Below are 25,127 nucleotides of genomic sequence, written 5' to 3' on the forward strand. Positions count from 1 at the left end.
GGCGTGGAGCCTACTTTAAAAAAAAAAAAAACCCAAAAACTCCTTGTTTAAACAAGGAGGTACAATATTTTCATCTCTCAATTTTAGAAAGATTTTGAAACCGGCCATTCTGTGTTTGAGCAAGGATACCAAACAACGAGCAGCTCTGCGCACTTTCTCGAACCATTTCGGCAACAGGTATCAGAAGACTGGAAGGAAATAATACATTAATGGTGGTTTCACGATTTCCTTTATTTATTTTAAAAAATTCAGATATAATTAACAGACCATAAAATCTGCCTTTTAAAGTATACAATTCAGGGTTTTTTGTCTATTCACAAGGTTGTGCAACCATCACTGCTGTTTTACGGCAAAACATTTTCATCATTTCAAATTCTTTTCAGACTCTTCCTCCCCTGGGATCTTGCTCTCCAGTTAAAAGTATTCTGCCCTCACAGGCTGATGGTGAAATAGGCCTGGAAATGCCTCCAGCTTGGGAGGAGCCTGGCCCTGGACAGTGGGGGGGGGCGGGGGGTCGGGCTTAGCAATCTCCCATCTGGGTCTCCAGCCAGTGGAGCCATTTCTTTCCTTTCCCAGCCACTGGAGTGGTACCATCTAAGAGGCTGAGTCAGGCTGTGAGCCAAGGGGGGGGGGGGGGCCAAAGGGGCCAAAAAGGGCCAAAGCTTCTCAGGTCTGCCTGCTCAGAACAAGCAGAGCTCAGGCCTCACCCCAGAATAACTGAACCAGAATCTCCTGTGGGCAAGGGCGAGGCATCTGTATTTTTTTTTTTTTTTTAAGTTCTCTGGGTGGTTCTAACATGCAACCAACGTAGAAAAGCCCAATGTGAAGCCATAAGCCTGACTGTAGTGCAGGTAAAAAGGAAGATTTCAAAATTAACACTTGACAGAATTCTCCCAGTAATTCTGCTATGAATGGTGGAACATGTTATTTACAAAAATATAAAATAAAAAAAGGAAAGACAGTAAATAAAAATACATTATTGTTAATGTTTTGATTGTATTCAAATTTTTATTTTGAACAAAAAACTTAATACAATGATTTTAAATAATAAAATGTGGTATATTCTAGATACTTGTTGGTATTTTTGTTTTAAATTTGGACTCCTACAGTTCTGTTGTGATGCTTCCTTCAACATTTATATTATTTCTTACCATATTATCACCACTCTAAACTTGCTAAACAAAGAATCACTCTAAGTGAAGCTTCACTTTACCACAGAAAACACACATACAGAACAGTCATTTTTATATTTACAAAACACAAGAAGTCTGTCCAGCCATTTGGATTCGTTGTTACATTGCCCATACTGAGATTAGCAAAAAGCTAACTAATAAGCAAGATTTCACTTCAGCAGTGCAAAAGATGGCATCAACCAAACTTCATTAAACAAACCGACAAATTACAAATTCAGTAAAACTCAACTTGTGTAATAGAGATTAAAAAAAAAACACAAAGTGGGTCACAACTAGACTGGTTTTCACTGTGCAACTTTCCTCAGGGAACACTACTACCCATTTCACATAGAAAGGAATATGCATCAAAGCCTTTGTTCATGAAAAAAAATGCCCTCCAAATTTGTCATAAGGCGCAAAAAAAAAAAAAAAAAAAAAATTTTTTTTTTTTGAATGAAGCAGTTTGGCCCAGAGAAAAGCTTATACATAATGTGTATACATAGTATATACACATTAATAGCTACATTACAATTGAAACCATGTTAGTCATTAGACAATTAAATGAATTGGCTCAGTGCAGTGACAATGTGTCCATTTTCTATAAATATGTAATTATTGCTGATATGCTACACATGATGCTTTGACACGGAAACTGTAGTAACTTAGACTTTAAAGCTGCCATATTGCTGGCGTCAGCCCTGCAGCAGGCGTTCATGTGGACAACATGCCATCCAATCCTGAAGAAAAAGCAAAAATTCCACTACAGAAAAAAAAAGGCTTATGCACTGTCCCTTACATTTTGCCTATTTTTTTTTTTAAAAAAACAGTAACTAGTCCAGTTCACCACAAGTTAAGTACAACCTGACAAGCAAGTTTAGCGGCAGGATGGGGAGAAGAGTGAAAGACAGCATGCATTTACAACTAGCGCCGATCTAGTCTATTCTGTCATACAAACTGGAATACAAAAATCCAATTTAAATAAGACTAGACTAACTGTAAGAGTTAAAAAAAAAAAAACACATACACAGTAGACTTAGTTTGATACTGATTAATTTTAAGAGGAAAACTCATCTTGTCCCCACTTAATACTCTACTGCAATTTATTTGATGGCTAGAATATTTACTTACTTAAAAAAGATATTAAATACCTGTATCATGAAATTACATTCTTTTTAACAATAAGACATACTGTGTAAGAAAATAGCTCATGTGTGAAATGTGTCTGAAATGCATTTTTCCTCACAACTATCAAAACATCCACTCACACTAAAACAAAACCACCACCACCGCCCCCCCCCCAAAAAAAGTTCAGGAAAGATGGGGTGGGGTCGGGTAAGGAGCAAGGAAGGAAAGGTTTACCAGCACAGTGATTAACAATGGTTCAAGACAGAACCAACAGGAGTTGGTCAAAAGGATGCCTTCAATACATGGCTACAATTAAAAACCCAACTCAACCACTTTTGGTTCATTGCAGTGAGACAAAAAAAATCTCTCTCACAGATTCATATAAATACTAGACTCCAGCTCTTTTATTATTATTTTTAAAGTTTTCCCATTTGTTTTTGCAAGGCCTAGCTACCTTATTACAATTTATATTTGCTCTGCAACAACTACAAGAGGTAGGCATAGAGCATGAAAAAGTTTCTTAGTTAGTACCCCGCTGTGGGCTGTCCACCACATAATACCTTTCACTTTAGACACGTAAAGGGATTACTTTCTAGCCTTTCCTAAACCCCAAAACAAAGCTGCTGCCATCCCATGAATGTTCTAAAAGAGTGTACTCACAAATAAGAAACTTTCTCTACTGAAGGATACTGTCATAGTGTTTGTTGCAGAGCATTCATATATTTTATATATATATATTTATTTATTTTTAAAAAATAAACAAACAACAACAAAAACCAAACCCAGGTTCCTAGAACCAATTCTCTTGATTCACTACTTCCACAAAATAAAGTGTACCATTTGGCCAAGACTACAGATGTGTTTTTTTTTTTCTTCACAGATGCAAGTGCCATGCAAAATAAATTAAAGAACAGGTATCAAACATACATGTGATAAAACTACTGAAGGTAGATCTTTAAAAGCATTTATATAAACATAATTTATAATACTTCTCTTTTTTTCCTTTATGTACAGTCACAAAGCTGTCGTTATACATCTAGAATTTCCTCCGCTGTGCCTCCACAGCGCAATCTGTAGCGACCAGTTCTCCAGCTTATGGTAGGGTCCCATAATGCCGACAAAAAAATGTATATTGTCATGGATTCACGGATGAACCAGGCTACTGCATAATCAAGTTTTGAGAAACACAGTGTGCCACCCTGGGGATTTAAAAAAAAAAAAAACAACAACAACTGACTGACCGACTGTCGAACTAGACACAGTTAAAAAAAAATGAAATTCTTCAATTTCACTCTTTTAAATACACTACATAAAAATCAAGCCTGCTTCTTTATATGATTTAACTGCCATGCTATATCTGTTAAAAAGTGTTAATGATGAGTAGAAAAACCATTAAAATCATGGCTATCCTGACCTATTTTAGTTTGAATACTTGATTCTTTGGGGAGCCTTAATAAAAATCATTTTATTACATTATTTTTTGAGCCTTAATAAAAGTCATAGTATAACTACCAACTGAAAGTTGAAAATCAAGTTGAGTTTTGCATCCGCATTCTACTAAGGAAAGTAATGTTTAAACCTGATATTAACCTTCAATGGGAAGCTAAAGAATGGCTCAGATAGATTTCTTCAACCTTTTCTAAATTAAAATAGTTTTAGTTCTACCAAATGACTGCCAACCTTTTCATGCCTATCCACATACCTGGACACCCCTGAGTTGAATGTAGTCAAATATAAACCATGCCAGGCAATGACACATGAAAAATACCATAATATCCCATCTGAATACATGGTGGGCTGCCCATCCGATAATTAAACTGGCAACAAAGCACTCTGAAATTGGCTCACAAATTATTGTAGCAGGAAGCATGTTAATTCGCAATTTGGTCCACCTTAAAAAAAAAAAAAAGATATTCTTTAAACAACAGCTTGGTTACAAGACTAATCAATTTCCCCCCCAAATGATCAGCTCTTTACCCTATAATATAAAGGCCCTCCTCTTTAAAGAGTATTTAATGAATTCCTTTTCTATTTTTATTCAGTATATATAAAAAAGTCTATAAATTCATTTGTATGGATTATAGAAGTCAAAATATAGAAAGTTAGAAAACAGAGATCAGCAAATTAAAGAAATCAAATTCTCAACATCTTTTTAATTCTTTTTTTTTTTTTTAAAGATTTTATTTATTTATTTGAGAGAGAGAGAAACAGCATGAGAGGGGAGAGGGTCAGAGGGAGAAGCAGGCTCCCCGCTGAGCCGGGAGCCCGATGTGGGACTCAATCCCAGGACTCCGGGACCATGACCTGAGCCGAAGGCAGTCGCCCAACCAACTGAGCCACCCAGGCGCCCCTTTTTTTTTTGTTTAAAGATTTTATTTATTTGACAGAGAGAGACAAAGCAAGAGAAGGAACACAAGCAGGGGGAAGGGGAGAGGGAGAAGCAGGCTTCCCACTGAGCAGGGAACCCAATGCGGGGCTTGATCCCAGGACCCTGGGATCATGACCTGAGCCGAAGGCAGACGCTTAACTGAGCCACCCAGGCACCCCTCTTTTTAAAAACTCTTTATTTAAATTCAACTTAGTTAAATATACTGTATTACTGGTTTCAGAGGTAGAATTTAGTGATTCATCAGTTACATTTAACACCCAGTGCTCATTACATCATGTGCCCTCCTTAATGTCCATCACCCAGTTACCCCACCCCCACCCACCTCAACATCTCTTTATTGAATGCTTCCAGGGTTACACAGCAAAGAAAATGTATTTATACAATAAATTTATTTTAATAATGATGTTAAACTCTCTTTTCTGGAACTAAGCAAAATTTGACTTTTAGATATTTTAAATACCAAGTTAGACCATGTAAAAATTACTCCCCCCACCCTTTTTCTTTTAACCAAGTATAAAAAGAAAAAAACCAGCTGATTTACCTGATCATTCTGGATTGAAACTGGGAAATTGAGTAAGAGCCAGAGTTTTGCATTGCAACCTGAGTGGACATCGCAAACCTCCAGCCTCTGAAAATTAAGACAATTATAAAATGTACTATGTTGATGATGAACACATACAGGCATGACTGACTATGCATTTACTCATCACTATAAAGAGGAAGCAACTGTTGGGTGTTCAGGGGGAGCCTAGTTCTCAGGATTAGCACCCTACTTGGGGTGTATCATACTTATGGATGTTTTAGCAATTACACAGGCCCATGACAGTACCATCTACAGCTGGAAGGAACTACAACCCCTCCGTTTACAGTTTAAGAACTTAAAATACAGACATTCTGAAAGTACTAAGTGGAGTGGGTTCTGTATTTCATAGTTTAGTCCCTGATCACTACTAAACAAAACCAAAACCAAAAAACCACCAGCTCAAATGGGGGGGTGGGGGGGTGGGAGATACATGTGATACGTGCGTATCAACAAGATATCCACATGTTGTGGATATTCAACAAGAAATGCAAACAAAATGCAGCATTATGTATCTCATGGGAAACACTATGAAACTATGAGCCACATGAATAACATCATGAAAGAATTTTAAAAGCATACCTCAATTTTTAAAATCTTATCTTTAGTAAATTATCACACAAGGCAATGAAAACCCTTTTAAAAGCAAACAAGTATTTTGTGACAGAGAAATGTTATTAAGTCATTCTGTGAATCGTTAGGTGGCTTCATAGCAAAGCACCAAATAATCTACTGAGAAATTCCAAAATGCGAAATCATATTCTTTAAATTTTCACCTGCTGGCTTATGACTGCACTAATATTTTTAATTCTTCTAAAACACATAGAAATTTACATCTATAATAATGTAAATTTATAATCACAGAGAAGCTTCTTTTAATGTCAAACCATGTTAAAGAATCTAAAAGAATCAGAACACTTATTTTCCTCACTTATTTCTTTCATAATGTATCTATGAATAATAGGAATTACTTTGTAAAATATTAACCTATTCTGTACTCACCAGCAAGAAATAAAATAGCCCCAAACCCATGGGTTTAAAAAATACAATAAACCAACAGGAGTTGGTTTAAGACTACTACAGCCTGATGTCATTTCGTTTGCTTACCGGTCAGCTATGGCTTTGGCCATAAAGTAATCTTCAGCAATGTACTGAGCAAAAGCTATAAGCCCTCCTGCTTGATCTAACACATCCTTTCTCATTAAACAAGACATTCCCGTCACACATTTGAAACCAGTTACATTGGCAGAGATATATGACCTTGGATGAGAAGTTCCAAAATATACCTGCCAAAACAAAAGAACATTTATGTGTAATTAGAATGTTATGTTAAAAGTATGGTATTTATAAACATTTTTTTTTTCCTAATGAACCTCCTTTAAGTATGACTGAGTATCTTATTATTCTTATATAATTACCTGAATAAAAGTTATTACAAAATAACATTTACATGTAGCGGGCAATCAGTAATTTCTTATTTGATTGACTATTCTATTTTTTTTTTTTCAAGATTTATTTATTTTAGAGAGAGCGAGAGAGAGAGCATGTGAGCAGGGGGCAGGGGCAGAGGGAGAGAGACTCTCAAGCGGACTGCACTGAGCGAGGAGCCCAATGTGGGGCTCGATCCCACGACCATGAGATCATGACCTGAGCCGAAACCAAGAGTCAGACGCTCAACCAACTGTGCCACCCAGATGCCCCTAGATTGACTATTCTTGTTACCACTATTACAAAGAAAAATATACTTCTGGGAAAAAAAAAGTGTATTCTATTCTCAGATAAATATTATGTTCCATAAAGCTGCAAGATTCAAAGATTATCCAAATAAAATGTAACTGGGATATAAAATAAATTAGGTAAAAATATCATTCACTGACATGTCAAATATTTTACATAGCCTACTATCAAATGTTCGTGTAATGACACACACACACACCTACATATACAAGTGTATGTACGTGAATGTACATGTGTACTCACACATGCATACATACATACAAACACCACCCATAGGTGTATCAACCTACAGGACAATCCTATTTTAATTCCTTTCATAGCTAGCCGCTTCCTGCCCAAGTCACTGAGCTTTTTCCCCGAGTTCCCCAATGTTATTTTTCAATGTATTTTTCATAAAGAGGGTAGATACTAAAATTCTGTCTCCCATTTTACTGCCCCTTTCCCTAGATATGCTTTGAAGTCATGAGCTATGCAAGTTGCTAAATTAGTGGTAGAATAAAATGGTCATCACCCTATTAGACATAAAACATTATTATTTACATCTGAGATATGCTGCCTTTTCCAATTAGCTTGAGAGGAGAACGGTGATTTTTCTCAATGGCAGGAGTTATGCACACAGCGTGGAACAAGAGAATTATCAGGGGTGATGAAGAAGAGGATTCTTGCTACCTACCCTATGTCCAGACTTCAATGAAGCTTTGATGTTTGTGGGACTGAACTGAACCAAATATATAAGACCAGAAGCACACATCTTAATTCCTTAAGCAGTTATTATGTGGGGCTTTAAGAATGAGGTGTAAATAGGGACTATGTCAACGGCTCCCAGGATTTCTTTACAGACTTGAAACAATCCCTCTATTTCCATTCACTCTAAGTACGGCAAAAGGGGCCTTTAAGGATTAAATTTAACCTAAGGGACTGACCGTGATCTAGAAGATGTGGTATACCACTGCCATATACATCAACTTGGATATTTCTAAAACAAAAATACAATGTGGCATATAAGAATAAAAAGTATTTTATTTTAAAGTAGCGGCTCAGAGTTTTTCTTAATAAACAAAAACTCCACTATTTAAAGATTTAACAATTTCTTGCAATAGGACAAATATATTCATAGGCAATATTAAGAGCTCATAGCTCAAATTGCCAAAGGTTAAATTCCACTCACAATGTGCCTTTACCCCCTTAGATCTGTGGTAATCACAAGACTGAAATACAAAATAATATAAGTGCAGATATGCTTAAAAGCAATTTGATATATTTAGAAGACTACAACCGTATATCCTTCCCTGATGACATTAAGGCAAGTTTTTCTTCCCAAATGTGTAACAGCACAGGAATGGTTAAATCAAGTATAGAACATACATATGATAGACTGTGACACAGCCCATAAAAATTAATAACTTTCTAAAAAGTTATTAATGATATGGAGAAAAGCTAATGAAGTGACAAAAGTCAACTTATTTTTTAAAAGCACATAGAAAAAAATAGAAACTTCCTCTAATAGGTAGGGTTATGGGTTGTTTTTTATTTTTGCTTCTTTTATTTTTCTAAAATTTATAGTTTATATTTCTGTTATAGGGTGAAGAGAAAAAAAAAAGGAAAACCCAAAGTAAGTTTCTCAGGTAACTTTTAGAAATCTGTTTTTAAAGGAAATCAAACAGGGGTGCCTGGGTGGCTCAGTTGGTTAAGCACCTGTCTTTGGTTCAGATCATGACCTCGGGGTCCTGAGATCAAGGGTCCCCCCCATGTCAGGCTTTCCTGCTCAGCGGGGAGTCTGCTTCTCCCTCTTTCTCTCCCTCTGCGCCCCACCCCCAGCCAAGCTCCAGAACGCTCTCCCCTCTCAAATTAAAAAAAAAAAAAAAAAAACTTAAAAAAAAGTAGGACATCAAATGGATTTTATAATGATTTGTATGAATAATTTTCCCTTTTTTGTATATTTAAAATACTCTGGGGATGCCTGGGTGGCTCACTTGGTTGAGCATCTGCCTTCGGCTCAGGTCATGATCCCAGCGTCCTGGGATTGAGTCCCACATCAGGCTCCCTGCTCAGCGGGCAGCCTGTTTCTTCCTCTGCCTGCCGTTCCCCCTGCTTGTACACACTCTCTCTCTGACAAATAAATAAAATCTTTAAAAACTAAAATATTCTGTGATATTTAAAAAAGATTCTTTTCAGACTGGATCTCTGAAAGAATTATATGCCATGTGCTTTTATGTAAATCAGTAGTCTAGAACCTAACTCTAGATCTGAGAGCGAGAGCCCTAAGGAGAAAGAATACACTCTGTTCAGCTGGTGACGAGACCGTAAGAGGTTTCCTGTGCATATTCCTTCTCTGCCAGAGGGCAGTTAAGTTCAGCTGTGAGTGATTCCAGGGGCCCAAAAATGTCTTCACTAATAAAACAACTACTCTCATCTTGAGGATGTCAGCACCTAGTAGGTTAAAACAGACTTAATCACAGTTAACTTCGGGTAGCTCATCCCAACTCTCAGACTTAAACTAGTCTCAGGTTTCTGGTAGATGAGGGATGTGACAATAGGAATATTACATATGACCACCATACTTACCTGTTCTAATGTGGCGGCAAAGCCCTGTCTGTCTGCTACATAAGGCAGACCATGAACCAGGCCTACTTTCTCTGTCATTTGGTTAACCATGTCAGTGAGTGTGTCTGGAATTACTACAATGAAAAAAACAAAAAGGTGGCAAGGGAGAGAGAGAAAAAAAATTTTTAGTAAAGTGCCCACTAATGTGAAACATATTTTGTGAGCTATTATCCTTTTTTTATATTTGGATCTAATAGAATCATTCTCAATCACTTTTCTAAGAATACACATCTCAAAAAAGGCATAATACATGATAAGCTAATTTACACGATACATTTTCAGGCTAATAAATACCTAACATGTACCAGAGACAGGATATACCTTGAAAATGTTACTCTCCCTGTTTCAGAACCTCCAAACTGGACTAGAGACAGTATGTCCTAAAAGAAAAGGTACAGGAGCAGAGCTCTAAAGGACCTCGGTCCTTTAGCATTCTCTAACTATAGGAAATGAGCCTCCACTTTCTTAGAGGGTATGAGATATCCTATCTCCTAAAACCGCTAATGCTAATGCGAACTGAATGGGATGATACTTGACAGAGATGTGTACATGTTATGAAAACGTAACAAATATTTGAGAAAAACAACTGAACATAGCAAACACGAAGAATGAACATAATCTCTGACCACGAACTGAGAGATCTGTAATGATCCTGATTAATTAGGCATGCCACACTTCTATTAGTTTCAAATCTGCATTTTAAGCTAATAAAAAAATTTAAATCACTGTCCCCTCTTCAAATAGCAAACATCTCATATCTTTTTACATGACTTTATTTTTATTTCCTTCAAGTCTTTCGAACAAAATCTACTCTATAAAGTGTACTTGGACCTTAAATACAGTGGTTCTCAACTGCTGCCCTGCAGGGGACATTTTGCAACGTCTAGAGACAGTTTTTGGTTGTCACAACCAAGAAAGAGGTGCGACTGGCATTCAGTGTGTAGAGGCCCGGGATACTCGCTAACCATCCCACAGGGCAGCCTCAGCAACAAAGAGCTATCCAGTCCAAAATGCTAAGGTCGAGAAACTTGTGGTAATTAGATATAAATATTTAAAAATGCAAAACTGCAAATTATAATTTCAGTATATAAACGCCTTCCTACTAAAATAAGCCATGTCTGTATTTTGGTAATACATTCACCTATTAATTTCTGTGAACTACATTTTGTGTGAGATAGTATATTGTTGGTGTCACAAACAGATCATGAACAAGGGAAAATTTACAACTATGAAAAATCTTATATAAGGGGCTGTAAAATGGACCATGACTATCTTTTTCTTAATAGCTGGAATTTTCTCTTTAAAGCAAAAATATTTTTATACATGTAACATTCTAGGTTAGCATTACAAAATTCCAAATCTTAGTAAGTGTAACTTGGCATTTTACCATGAAATAAGATGAAATAAATTACTTTGTTAGGCAAATAAAAAGGACTGACAAATATATTTTCAGACTGCTTTTGGCATTTTACCATCAAATGGATAGTTTTGTGAAATAAATAAAAAGAAGCTCACCTCTTATTCCACTATCACAAATCCATATCAGATCATACTTTGCAACTTCATATCCTGGCATTAAATTATTAATTTTAGGATTAATGCCAACTTTTTTGCCACCTAAAAATGTAAAGGTGCAACAGTGAAAAAGATTCATGCAATACTGAAAATATTTTCTATAATACAGATATAGGGTAGAGAGAAGTGAAAAGTACTTTCATACATAATAATTTAAACAAACATACTTTATCATTATGCTTAACATTCCTTATTATTCGTAACATTTAGAAAGAAATTGTTCATTCTCAAAGAGAATTAATTTCTTTGAAAACATTATTTTCAGTTTTTTAGTTCTTAAATGCATCAGTAGTAAGTATGAATCAATGTTTAATGGCAAATATCTCTCTACAAGTCTTCAGAATAAGCCTATAGGCTTTTGAAAAACATTAAAAAATATATATATATATTCTTTTTGCAATATCATAAGAGCAAATTCTATCGATCACTCCCAATTACAGTGAATGTGATATAGAAAAGCCCACAGATTGAAAATATTAAAGAAACAAAAAAACAGACTCTCATGTCTGATTGAGAAAACAGGGTAATGGGGGGGGGGGAGGGAGTAGGGGTTTTTTGTTGTTATTTTGTTAATCCCAGATATGAAAAAACCTGTGTTTTTAGAACTTAAGTTTTCTCAAAAGGATATAAACATATCCTATCACTACTCCAACATGCATAAAGCAAACATGCTAATAACTTCACTCTAGTTTAATACAAAGATTGCTGATACTTAATATTATTAAAGCAAAAGGATTATTGCAGAAGTTGTTACCTACCAATAAACAATCTAGCATCAACATTTGGGTATTTTCCAAGAAGCTTCTTACATACATCAATGGCTGGATCATCATGATCTTGTACACAAAGGAGGACTTCATACTAGTCAAAGAACACATTTTATGTAAATTAATCTCTTACAAAAATAAGCACATTATTAGTATTTGCTGACTGATAAAAAGGCGTTAGGAAAAACAAGCAATTGTACACACAGTTTAAAAGTTAAGAGAGTACTCATAATGGATGCAAACACTTATGGTATCAAGTGTTGCTTTAATTGAGCGCAGCTTCCCCCTGAACAGGGGCCTATTTGCAAGCAGAAGAGATCATGAAGGGCCTGGCAGCCCTCACAGCTGAGGGCCATTCCCAGATAGGCATGACCTGGTAATTAAACTGGATCTCAAGCTTCTCTGTGGCTCCGAAGCTTTACCAAATACTCACAGGGTGCCCAGCAGTGTAAACGCAACATAGAAAGCAAAATAAACACCCCCTCTGTTCTCTAGAAGCTTGGTCTCTGAATTTATCATTTCATGAAGGTGCTATCAGTTACGTATCAATTCCCCTTATGATCAATTTAAAGCACTTTCCCAAACTCTTCGCATGAAAAGGACAAAGGGAGTTTAGATTTTTGCTGTATAGTAATTTCTGAAATAAAATAGAATTTGACTAAAAATCTATCATCCTGAAAAGCACGGTTAGCCTTTTAACAATGAAAATACCCAGGGTTCTATTCTGCTCAGTAGGTTAGGAAGTCATTTCTTTGCACTTGACTGGTTTGGTCCGTTACCCTGGGATATTTATTTAAAGAAGAGAATACTAGGCCCCACTCTGACTTTTGAATTAGAACTCACGGGGTGATTCTGACATATAACCAGGTTTATAAAATCTTGAGCTAAACTTTAAGTTACCAATTAGTAAACTACTAAATTTTTAAAAAGTATCTGCTTTCACATACAAAGATGCTACTTCAATATTTTATGGGGTATTCTAAGTAGTAATTTCTTTTTCCAGAAGTGCTGCTAAATTCATGCTGACTCTGCAACAAATTTCCTACCAATCTTTTTCTAAAATGGGGTTGGCATTTTTAAGCAAAGGAGGGAGGTTAATTATGTCCATGAAAAAAATAACAAATCCATGGGTCCTAAAAAATAAAAAGAACTAAAGACATAACTTTTTAAGTGTCTAACATACAGGGACTAGCCCACGTAAAGGGGAAACTCAGCAAAAACTGGCAATATGGAAATTGGTGGCTGAGTATGAAAAGGGGCCAGGACTAAGGTCAAAGAAGGAGGTAATACGATTTTTTAAGTGCAAAAAAAAAAAAAAAAGTTTTCTCAATAATTAAGTAGAGGGGAAAACAATGTATACTTCCCTCATACTTTCCACCTATTATTAGCATACATTCTATCAACTATCTACCTTTAATAATGACTGACCAAAATTGCCACTCAGGAGGTATCAAAACCAACTTTACAACTACCCAGTCTTCAGGGACCAGATAAAAATCGGAGGATGGGAAGGACACCACTCTGGCCCACACCCTTGAATTTCCCAAAGGGTTGACTCTTAGGTCCTATAAAGCATCAGTCATCCTTGCAACCTGACTCTCAAAACAATGTTTGGCTGAACCAGCCAAAAGGTACTGACCTTAACAATGAAGATCAGAAAGATTAAGTGACCTTCCAAAGGGTAAAAGTAACAACTGGCTTCCCTACTAGAGCAAGCTGTTCAGCCAGGCTTGTGGTAAAGAATTCCTTGTTTTTCCAAACACCGCATGGTTTCTTTAATGCTTTTATAATTTATGTTGTTTTGCAGGTATGAGCGAATACAGTGAAAGGGATATTCATAAGTGATATAATTCCATAAAATATAATGAAAAAACTTTGTAAAATATATGTTCTAGAAATGATTTCAAAGGAGGCAGAGTTTACCTTTCTTCAAATGCAAGATTTAAAATTTTTATTTTAGGGGCACCTGGGTGGCTCAGTCAGTTGTGTTCAACTCTTCATTTCGGCTCAGGTCATGCTCTCAGGGTCCTGAGAGCTGGAGTTCCACATGGGGCTCCCTGCTCAGCAGGGAGTCCGCTTGAGATTTTCTCTCTCTCCCTCTGCCCCTCCCCCCGCTTGTACTCTCTAAAATAAATACTTCAAAAAATTAAAGTTTTTATTTTTATTGATTATACCTCTTAAACTTAATTTTAAACAAAAATCAAAAACCTCCTGATTAGCCAGGGTACAAATAAAACTCAATTCACATTATCTAAAAAACGTTAAGACTCTTATTAAAAAAAACATAACTTTTGCTTGTTTCTGAAATTGAAAATGAAAATCATACCAAATAGGAGGTAAGCATTTCACGTATTTCCTAAAGTATGAGATTTTAACCAGGTGTTCGTTTTTTAGCTGTGATAATCACCTGTGTCTTCAGTTTGATCAAACATTTTATTTGCTAGGAATCTCTATTAGAATAGTTAAGTCACTCCAACTACCCTGCAACTGGCAAAACACAACATTATCAAATTGGTTAAAGGCTTTCTTAGTTAATACAAAAAAAATTTCTGAAATGTTTTTTAAAGACTGTGTTTATTTACTTATTTAGACAGAGAGTGCATGAGTTGGCGGGGGGCGGGGGCAGAGGAACAGAGGGAGAGGGACAAGCGGACTCTGCGCAGAGCCCAATGTGGGCTGGATCTCACGACCCTGAGATCATGACCTGAGCTGAAATCAAGAGGTGGAGGCTTAACTGAGCCACCAAGGTGCCCCTGGATATTTTTATATTATCTTAAGGATCGGACATAAGTATATATGTTCAAAAACATAATGTTTATTAAAAATATTACACTTTAAAAATATTTCAAGATAACATTTACTTTATAAATCTGAAAGGGCTACAAGATATAGTGAATTCCATTATAAATCGGTGTATTATGAATACATAAAGTCTAGAAATAAACCCCAGAGTAGTTTAGATAAGAAGGTTAGTGTTCCACAACTCTTTGGTAAGGTTACTATACAAATAGCTAAACTGGCTAATTTTCCCTTTTTCTTTTCAAACAGTGCAATGACTGAAAGGCTGAGAACAAGAGAGGTGTAGGAAATCCACAAACTGAGATTCAGCCCTTTGATATTTAAGAACTGAATATCTGAAACAGCAATAATGAATGCTACTTTTCAGTTTTTACAAATAAATTCAGATGCATACATAATATTAGATTTAGGTATATAAATAACATTAGAAAAACCTCACTGATAAACTTTGCACTATAGCAAACAAAATAAAACATCCTCTTAAAATAGAAAACTGTTTTAATGATATTAATCAATCATATTGCATATCAAGTAGAAATATCTTGAACTATTCTATAAATAACTACACATTTTTACAGAAAAATTTTATGATGATATTTGGATGACAGCAGAATATGAATTTTCTATAACAGAACAGATTTAAACCACAAATGCCTAGAACATTCTCTGGCATGGAGTGATTAATACACTTGTTAAGTTAATGCATTTATCCTTAGGATAACTTCTGAGTGAAAGACAGATGCCAGGAAGGAGATGTTTCATAAGAACACAGCTCTGAATTCAAAGTTTGGACAAGTAATATTACATACTTCTCTATTTTCAAGAAATTGTCTATACAGTTTTCCAAATTTACTTGGCAAATTCCTATCTTGCAGATTCACCACATATATTGTGCTTGGTCTTTTGATAATGGATTCGATTTTCTGTCTTCTCTAATTCTTTGTTTAGATCCTGTTAAGGGTAACTACACTACCAGCAAGAAAGAGTTCAAACATGGCACCGGACTTGCAACATTTTAAACCAATTCTGTATTTGCAAAAAAGACAAAAAACCCACCATTATTACCACAGCCTCACTCTGGTAATAACTCTGATCATTTAATTTAAAAACTCTTCATATGGCCAGAATTTACTAACATAAAGCTGTCAAGCCATTTGAGACATTGCTGCATCTTCCCTCCGCAGCTAAATCTCTCCCTAAAACGCCGTCTATGCTGACACCAAGCTGAGTGCTCAATTTTGCGGAAAATGAATTGTATGGCTTTTTCATTATTTTTTTCCCCCAAGGAATAAATATCAAAGTAAGTGGAGGAGTGCCTGGGTGGCTCAGTCCATTGGGCGGCTGCCTTCGGCTCTGGTCGTGATCCCGGCGTCCTGGGATAGAGTCCCGTGTGGGGCTCCTTGCTCAGCGGGGAGTCTGCTTCTCCCTCTCCCTCTGCTGCTGCTCCCCCTGCTTGTGCTCACGCTCTCTCTCTCAAATAAATAAAATCTTAAAAAAAAAAAAAAAAGAAAGAAAAAGTGGATTGGGGCTCCTGAGTGACACAGATGGTTAAGTGTCCCAACTCTTGGTTTTGGCTCAGGTCGCAATCTTGGGGTCCTGGGATGGGGCCCCAAGTCAGGCTTCGAGCTCAGTGCAGGGTCTGCTTAATAAGACTTCCTCTCCCTCTGTCCCCCACCCCCCGGTCCATGTGTTCTCTCTCTCAAATAAATAAAATCTTAAAAAAAAAAAAAAAAACCCAAAATAAGTGGATTGACAAGATATGTAAAGTACAGAAATCTTTCAGGGCAATTAGTATAGTAACGATTCTCACCAAAATTTAAACCCAGAAATTCAGAACAAGTACCAGCAGTAAATCTTGCATGTGTCCAAAATTAAATAAAATTTCTGAACTTCAACATGTTCTTTTTCCAGAATGGTCTATAATGTTCGGAATCAAATCAGGAGGAAAACCTTATGTCCAGAATGAAACTGGACATACTTCTGGAAAACAATGTTCACACTCGAAAAAAAGCCAACAGTAAAGTCTGCTGGGCCTGGCAGTCACACAGATGTCCCTTTCAGGACTACATGCCTCATGGGTGACATAAGCAACTTGTCTGTTCACACTTAGATTTGTGGAATTTCAGCAGTTTAACTTCAGTTTCTTGTGGAACATTTGCCACTGGGCTTGGTCTTTTAAAAAGCCAATAAAATGCTAGGAGGTCCAAGGTTTCCTTTAGATTGCAGGTCCCTAGCACTTTCCCTCCACTTTCTATATTTTCTATTTACACAGCTAACAAACAGTACTTTTATAATTAGTAAAGTTCTGAAAAAAGAATAAAAACAATCTCTTATATATGTGGTTCCTCATTTTATAAGTATCAAAACAGCTTTCTCCACAATACCTCAATGACGTAAGTGCAAAAAGAAGCAAAAACTAGAGCTCTTGAGATAATTTCAAATTGTAATAAAAAAAAAAATCTTCATTCATTCAGAAGAAAACAATTATTGATTTGTCCCAAATGTTCAGGATTAATGGATACATATGTTCCTGGGTTATTTTTAGAAATTCTTTCTACAACTAAAACCCACACTAACTTCCGCAACCAATTCAATTCCATCATCTCCCAAGGACCCAACCTAAAAGTTCCATAACTAAGTTCTGAGAGTGGGTGAATGGGGATAGGGTGGGATGATGATTAAATGCATGATTCTAGCTTAATAATAATCAATGAAATATTTAATAATAATGAGATTTAATTACCAATGAAAATATTCATTAAAAAATTCTCTTTGCATTTACTTACATAATGTGAGGTTTGAAAACCTTCCATTTTTCTAATTAATTTTATTTGTATCATTCTTCCTAAATTACAAAAGTACACTTTTTGCACTTTTAGTTTAAAAACATCAAGTATGTATCTTATTTTTTAAAAATTGCATATTCAATTTATTGGATACATACTGCGTGCATACACACACACACACACACACACAGACTAGAAGAAAAATACATGACTGTTTTGCTTCAAATTAGCTTCAAATACCCACTTCCAAACTTTAAAAGCACTAATATAAAAACAACACTAAAAAATAACCAATTATACTCGTGTCCACATACTTAATAAGAGGTGTATTAAGGCTATTACATCTGTGTCTTCTCTATTCTTTTCATTGATGCTACCGAGAAAAATACGGGCTGAAAGAAAAGAAATAAAGAGTGTCACCCTAAGAAATGTGGTGTGTATTGTTTTCCTTCTCACAGCCTGAGATACACTGCCCTAAAGAAATAGGAGGGGAAGGGTCTCCAAGTGGCAAAAACTATGGACAAACTGGACAGTCAGTGTAAAAACTGACACAAGACCTTGGAGGAAAATTCAAGGGACTGAATGATCAAGCAGGTAGAAATGTAAAGACACATTCAAAAGCGGTGTTTCAAAGAGGCAATTTAAAAAGCTGCAATAAAGCTAGATACATAAATCTCTTGATTTAGTAAGTTCTCCTAAGAAACTACAGGTGGAATATTAAAGGGAAGAGATAAAAAGAATACTGTCATCTCAAGAAAACCGGGAGTTCGCCAAAGGAGTACGTTGAGTTCACAGATCTACAGACTGTATAGATAAATGATACGAACAATACAATTAGGCATTAAAACCCAGAAAGATAAAGAAATTAGAAATTAGGTATGAGGAAGCCCCATCTTACTGCTAACTGTAACCTATTCTTGGCTCAAAAGCCAGATTTCTCAAGGGAATTTACGTTTACTTCTAGCTCTCTCGAATCTCATTTCAGACCACTAAACACTGTTTTTTCTTTCGCACTGCCTTTTCCTCCTGTCGTTCACATACAACTCTCATGGAACAAGATTTTTATATTCAAACTATCAGGGACTTAACAGTGTCTGAGTTCCAGGAGGTCTACTCTGGGATTTCTAATTCAGATGGACATGCAGGTGGTTACAAGGTTACAGAAGGAATCCGCACCCCTTCCTCAACCCCAATTCTGTCCTGTAACTGCTGCTATTGCAGCATCATTGTATGAGGCCAACATCATCATGCGTTTTTTTAATACCTCTACCTTTTACAGTCAAAATGCCTCTTTAAGGGTTTACCATGAGAGAAAAGAAAAAAAGAAAGAAAGAAAGAAAGAAAAGAAGAAAAGCTCTCACCCATTCCTAATGAGTACAAGGCTGTACTTACTTTGGGGTAATCCAATTCGAAGAATGTCTCCAAGTTGTTGATTAGGTTAGGATCTACCCCTTTCAGGGGCTTCAGAAGAGACACGCCTGGGAGCTTGCTATACGGCTGTTTGTCCGTTGCCTTCTTGTTGAGGTGTAATCGGCTAAAAAGCAAATGATGTTTACGTCATTTCTGCAGAACACATTAGTGCCAAATCTGTATAAAGTATGTGTTAAGCTATCAAGAAATTACTAAATTCTAAGTTTTAAAAAGCTATCTGAAAATGAAGGGATGTAACCAAATAAGCATCCAGTTTAGGAAAACCAGAACTAAGCAGAACGAATGTTCCAGTGAAGGCTGGAGCTGAAGACTGTTGTTTATGGCTGTAGTCTCAGTGCTTAGAGAACCATGCCCAGCAGAGAGGAGGCATTCAATAAATACATGGTGAAGAAATGAATTACAGTGTTAGCCCACATATTAACCACCCTTCCTCCCAAACTGCCATCACTGTAGACCAAGAACTATAACAACAGTGGGAGGAATCCCTATCTTCCCCAGAAAGAGAGAAATATAACCAGAAAAATCTGAGAAATTTCTATAATAAGCAGTCCACACAGCACACGACTGAAAGTACTACACTCCTGAGCGGCAAGCAAGAAAATGGGATAACTAGCAGAACTCCTGATATACACAAGATCAGAATGGCAGTGATGGGACAGAAGGAATTTGAAAGTAAGAAAAAGAAAAAATCTCACTGATAAGAAAAATGTCTATTAATGCCATTGGAAGATAACCAGTGCCACCAACACACAGATAAGTTAGCCGTTGTTCTCAAGCCAATTAGTGAGAGAATTTGCCCCGGTTAATGTTCGTGGTGTGACCACAAAGAGAAGAGATGCCTTTCAGCAGAGTGGTGATGTTTCTATTTTTTTTTTTTTAAAGACCTTATTTATTTGACAGAGACACAGCGAAAGAGGGAACACAAGCAGGGGGAGTGGGAGAGGGAGAAGCAGGCTTTCCGCGGAGCAGGGAGCCCAATGAGGGGCTCGATCCCAGGACCCCGGGATCATGACCTGAGCCGAAGGCAGACGCTTAATGACTGAGCCACCCAGGCGCCCCGAGGGGTGATGTTTCTAAAAGAAGTCACTGAAGTCTTTCCTCCTTCTCATAAGCAAGTCTCCAAGCACTCAACAGTAATTAGAGGTTAGAACAATCACGGGACCATGCACAGATATTTTAAGACACACCTTCTTCCACATTTTAACATCTCTGAAATCGATGGCGTCTTAACAATTGGTGGCATCCAGTGGCAGTCCTAAATTAGTAGCATGAAAACCAACCAATGAAACCTTCTAGAAGATCAAGAAAACACCAGCATCAATGCATCTTTGATTCCATGAAATACACTATTAATCTATGAATGACTTCTGAAAGTACACCACTAACAGCATGCAGAGCAGTTAGCCATGGGCTCAGGTTCAACTAATTAAAGGCTGGGATGTGCCACAGCGGAATATCTAATGTTTCAGATAAGGCCGCAAAACATTTTACAGAAAGAAAACAGGTTACCTACAACGGAAAAAATTTAAACCAGTAAGAGATTTTTTAAAGAACAAGATTGTATCAATATCCGATCTACAGCCCCCAAATACCGGAGAATAATGGGGTACCATTTCCGGTAGTGCCACTTGGTGTGGTTAGTGCATAACTTGCTTTTTTACTGGTCTGCGATAAGAAGAAATGGAGAGAAAGCGTTTAGAAACAGTTACAGCAATTTGACATTTCCATGCCATCCAAGCATGTGATCAGTATTTATTTTTATTGTAGTCTACCAAAGTATCAGTCCATGCCAGACTGGAAATATTTTAAAGAGCTGATCCTCTGCCATAGATAGTTTGGAAAATATTCATCTAGCAAGTTCATCGAGAGGCTGACCAGAGGTAAAACCATGATCTAAAATTTATATAACCACTGGGGCACATGGGTGGCTCAGTTGGTTAAGCGTCCGACTCTTGATTCTGGCTCAGAGGTCATGACCTCAGGGTCATGGGATTGAGCCTGCACTGAGTCTGGTGCCTGCTTAGGATTCTCTCTCCCTCTTCCCCACCCCCCATGCACACGTATGCATTCTCTTTCTCTCTCTCTCTCTAAAAAAAATAAAATAAGGAGTGCCTAAGCGGCTCAGTCTGTTAAGCATCCGACTCTTGATTTTGGCTCAGGTCATGATCTTGGATTGTGAGATTGAGCCCTGCATGGGGCTGAGCATGGAACCTGCTTAAGATTCTCTTTCTCTCCCCCAACACGCCCCTCCCCCCGCCACTCTCAGATGCGTGCATTCTCTCTCTAAAAAAAAATAATAAAAATAAAATAAAACAAAATTTATATGACCACTATTCCATACCTAACAAAATGGTAGACTAGATGTCTGGAGAAACCTATCCAATACAGAACATACAGACTGCTGGAGAAAAAAAGTTTATATATTTAATTGATTGACAGTAATATCCACATGGTTCAAATCACTGAAGATATTAAACACAAAAGAGGTCTCCCTGTCATCCCTGCCCCCCATTCTCAGCATTATTAGTTTCTTACTCATCCTTCCAGAGACTTTTTAAAAATGCATATACAAGCCAACACACATGCACAAATTCTTACATATTTATAATGTTTAACATAGATGCATTAAAAGCTTGTTTTAAAATACATAACTGAACTGTTAGGAAAATAAATGAAACCTCCCAGGTCAGAAACAAGGAGAAATCTCTGAGTGAGGGAATGCTGACTGGCCCCAGGGACATCTGTTGGTGGAGACAAGCCTGAGACAAGAATGAGGGAACTCTGTTCTGTCCACTGTGTATAAATATGGCATCTCTGAAAGGCAAAGTAGAAAAATGCTGACCCACGGTGGGAAAATGGGGATGCTCCCTTCTTGGATTCACTCCTGAATGAAGTGGAATAAAAGGAAAAAAGTCTTCCAAGAGAACACCCAAACACATGGGTTTGGAACCCATAATGCAAACTACCTGTGATGCTTGAACAAAACCCAAGGGAAATAAAAAAATCATAATCACTGACACTAGAAACTCAATAGACAGGTAGGACAAAAGAATGCATATACAGTTTAAAAGAGAACTGGAGAACTGGAATCTAGATTTGAAGAAATTATTCAGGATGTGGCACAGAGAGAATGGGATGGAAAGACACTGAAATCATGGAACAGTTTGAGACATGGGAGGATAAAACAAGAAGGCCTGATATCCCAGGAATTTTTTCATCTCTTCCCACTCCATGATCTTTAAGTGCTATTAAACTTATCAAAACTTGCACGAGGTCATGCCAATACAGAGAAACCCAGACCACTAACCCATTGATTTTGGCAAGTCTTTAGATTAAAAACAATAAGGATAACTTAAACAGTGTTAAACAGTCTAGTATTGATTCTATTCCCCCCCCTTCCCTTCTTCTTTATTAAGACATTTTAGTTTAAGACACATAGATCAATGGAATAGAATAGAGAGCCCAGAAATGGGACCCTCAACTCTGTGGTCAACTAATCTTCGACAAAGTAGGAAAGAATGTCCAATGGCAAAAAGACAGTCTCTTCAACAAATGGTGTTGGGAAAATTGGACGGCCACATGCAGAAGAATGAAACTGGACCATTTCCTTATACCACACACACAAACAAAGACTCAAAATGGTTGAAAGACCTAAATGTGAGACAGGAATCCATCAAAATCCTAAAGGAGAACACAGGCAGCAACCTCTTTGACCTCAGCCGCAGCAACTTCTTCCTAGAAACATCACCAAAGGCAAGGGAAGCAAGGGCAAAAATGAACTACTGGGACTTCATCAAGATAAAAAGCTTTTGCACAGCAAAAGAAACAGTCAACAAAACCAAAAGACAACCGACAGAATGGGAGAAGATATTTGCAAATGACATATCAGATAAAGGGCTAGTATCCAAAATCTATAAAGAACTTATTAAACTCAACACCCAAAGAACAAATGATCCAATCAAGAAATGGGCAGAAGACATGAACAGACATTTTTCCAAAGAAGACATCCAAAGGGCCAACAGACACATGAAAAAGTGCTCAACATCGCTTGGCATCAGGGAAATCCAAATCAAAACCTCAATGAGATAACACCTCACACCAGTCAGAATGGCTAAAATTAACAAGTCAGGAAACGACAGATGTTCGCGGGGATGCGGAGAAAGGGGAACCCTCCTACACTGTTGGTGGGAATGCAAGCTGGTGCAGCCACTCTGGAAAACAGTATGGAGGTCCCTCAAAAAGTTGAAAATAGAGCTACCATATGACCCAGCAATTGCACTACTGGGTATTTACCCCAAAGATACAAAGGTAGGGATCCGAAGGGGTACATGCACCCCAATGTTTATAGCAACAATGTCCACAATAGCCAAACTGTGGAAAGAGCCAAGATGTCCATCGACAGATGAATGGATAAAGAAGATGTGGTATATATATACAATGGAATATTATGCAGCCATCAAAAGGAATGAGATCTTGCCATTTGCAAAGATGTGGATGGAACTGGAGGGTATTATGCTGAGCGAAATAAGTCAATCAGAGAAAGGCATGTATCATATGACCTCACTGATATGAGGAATTCTTAATCTCAGGAAACAAACTGAGGGTTGCTGGAGTGGGGGGTGGCGTGGGTGGGATGGGGTGGCTGGGTGATAGACATTGGGGAGGGTATGTGCTATGGTGAGTGCTGTGAATTGTGTAAGACTGTTGAATCACAGACCTGTACCTCTGAAACAAATAATACATTATATGTTTAAAAAAAGAAGATAGCAGGAAGGGAAGAATGAAGGGGGGGAATCGGAGGGGGAGACGAACCATAGGAGACTATGGACTTTGAGAAACAAACTGAGGGTTCTAGAGGGGAGGGGGGTGGGGGGATGGGTTAGCCTGGTGATGGGTATTAAAGAGGGCACGTACCGCATGGAGCACTGGGTGTTGTACGCAAACAATGAATCATGGAACACTACATCAAAAACTAAGGATGTAACGTATGGTGATAAATACAACATAAAAAAAAAGACATTTTAGTTTAAATGCTAATACAGATGTACCTTCTATCCTTTGGAGAGCTTTTCATATCAAGAATGCAGCATTTTATCAGACACATTCTGACTCACCCAACAGCAATGAAGCTCTCTCCGGGTTTATGAAGAAGAGAACTGGTTAATACTAAATCTGAAATTTCTACTCAAAATAACTATAACCTAAACTATATCATAGGACCTTTAAAAAAAATTCTCATTTGTGTTTCTCCCATATCTATCTCTCCTCCCCCACCCCCCAATATTTTCATTCCATACCCCAAGGAGTCACCTTGTGGAGTATACCCTAGGATACAAGAATCCTACTTCGGAGAATATTGTTTCGATTTATGTAACAGAACTGACAAAGCCCCTTGTTACAAATTAGGTGAAATGTTTATCAAAAACAGTAAAATATCCACTAAGTCACACACAAAATCACTCCGCACTGTGCTCAGCACACAGTGGGCTCCATGCCTACTTAGCATTCCCTTGCTGAACAATCATTTTTGAACCCCAAATGTACACTAGGCATTACCTTGTGCACTGGTGGTAGAGTGAACAGGGGAATTCCCGACCATCAGGGAGCTGCAGTCTAATGGGGGAGTTGCACACACATATATAAGCTCTTCTCCGTATAAAACTTATATGTATAGTCAACCAAGCTATGTTTTAAAGCGAGAAATATATTAAGTTGGCCTGCCACCCAGAGAAATGATGCAGGGGGATGCCTTAGCCGTAGCCAGTGTTTTGTAAACACATCTCTATTTTTCAAAATATGATCAAAAGCCCATTTGCCCAGAGTCTCAAAAGTGGCCTGAGTGATGGAGTCCTCCAAGTGGGGTGTCTGTGACAGGGTCTACAAGGTTTACTGGCTTCAAGCTTTGGTATCTGGTTTCTAACTTTGGTATCTCAGGGCAGGGGTTCTGTATTACTTAGAACGGACTTGAGCCCACTGCACCCACACATTGCACAGGCTTTATCATGGGTGCCCATTTCTACCCTGGGCCTAGAGCAGGTGACTTGCTTTCTGTCGGGATCCTTTGTACAATACTTTCTCAGTTTCAGGTTCTACACTGGAAATCCAGTTCTACCTCCCCATCGTGCATTTGGCTTACGGGCCTTGTCCTTCTTTAAGAGGGTG

General features: G+C 37.5%; 1 protein-coding gene across 1 annotated transcript in view; it reads right to left on the reverse strand.

Moving 5' to 3' along the window:
- Window positions 1–210: 210 nt before the first annotated feature.
- Window positions 211–25,127, reverse strand: part of UGCG (UDP-glucose ceramide glucosyltransferase) — a 39,527-nt gene continuing 14,610 nt past the window's right edge. Inside the window, exons 2-9 of the mRNA XM_035016062.1 lie at window positions 18,927–19,068; window positions 11,941–12,043; window positions 11,123–11,224; window positions 9,569–9,681; window positions 6,374–6,552; window positions 5,228–5,314; window positions 4,000–4,189; window positions 211–3,496 (exon numbers count right to left, since the gene is read on the reverse strand). Coding sequence (XP_034871953.1) covers window positions 3,326–3,496; window positions 4,000–4,189; window positions 5,228–5,314; window positions 6,374–6,552; window positions 9,569–9,681; window positions 11,123–11,224; window positions 11,941–12,043; window positions 18,927–19,068 — 1,087 coding nt within the window. The 3' untranslated portion in view covers window positions 211–3,325. The remainder of the gene's footprint in view (window positions 3,497–3,999; window positions 4,190–5,227; window positions 5,315–6,373; window positions 6,553–9,568; window positions 9,682–11,122; window positions 11,225–11,940; window positions 12,044–18,926; window positions 19,069–25,127) is intronic.

This window comes from Mirounga leonina, unplaced genomic scaffold (genome assembly GCF_011800145.1).
Source record: "Mirounga leonina isolate KUSES-001 unplaced genomic scaffold, KU_Mleo_1.0 Mir_170, whole genome shotgun sequence".
Classification (NCBI taxonomy): Eukaryota; Metazoa; Chordata; class Mammalia; order Carnivora; family Phocidae; genus Mirounga; species Mirounga leonina.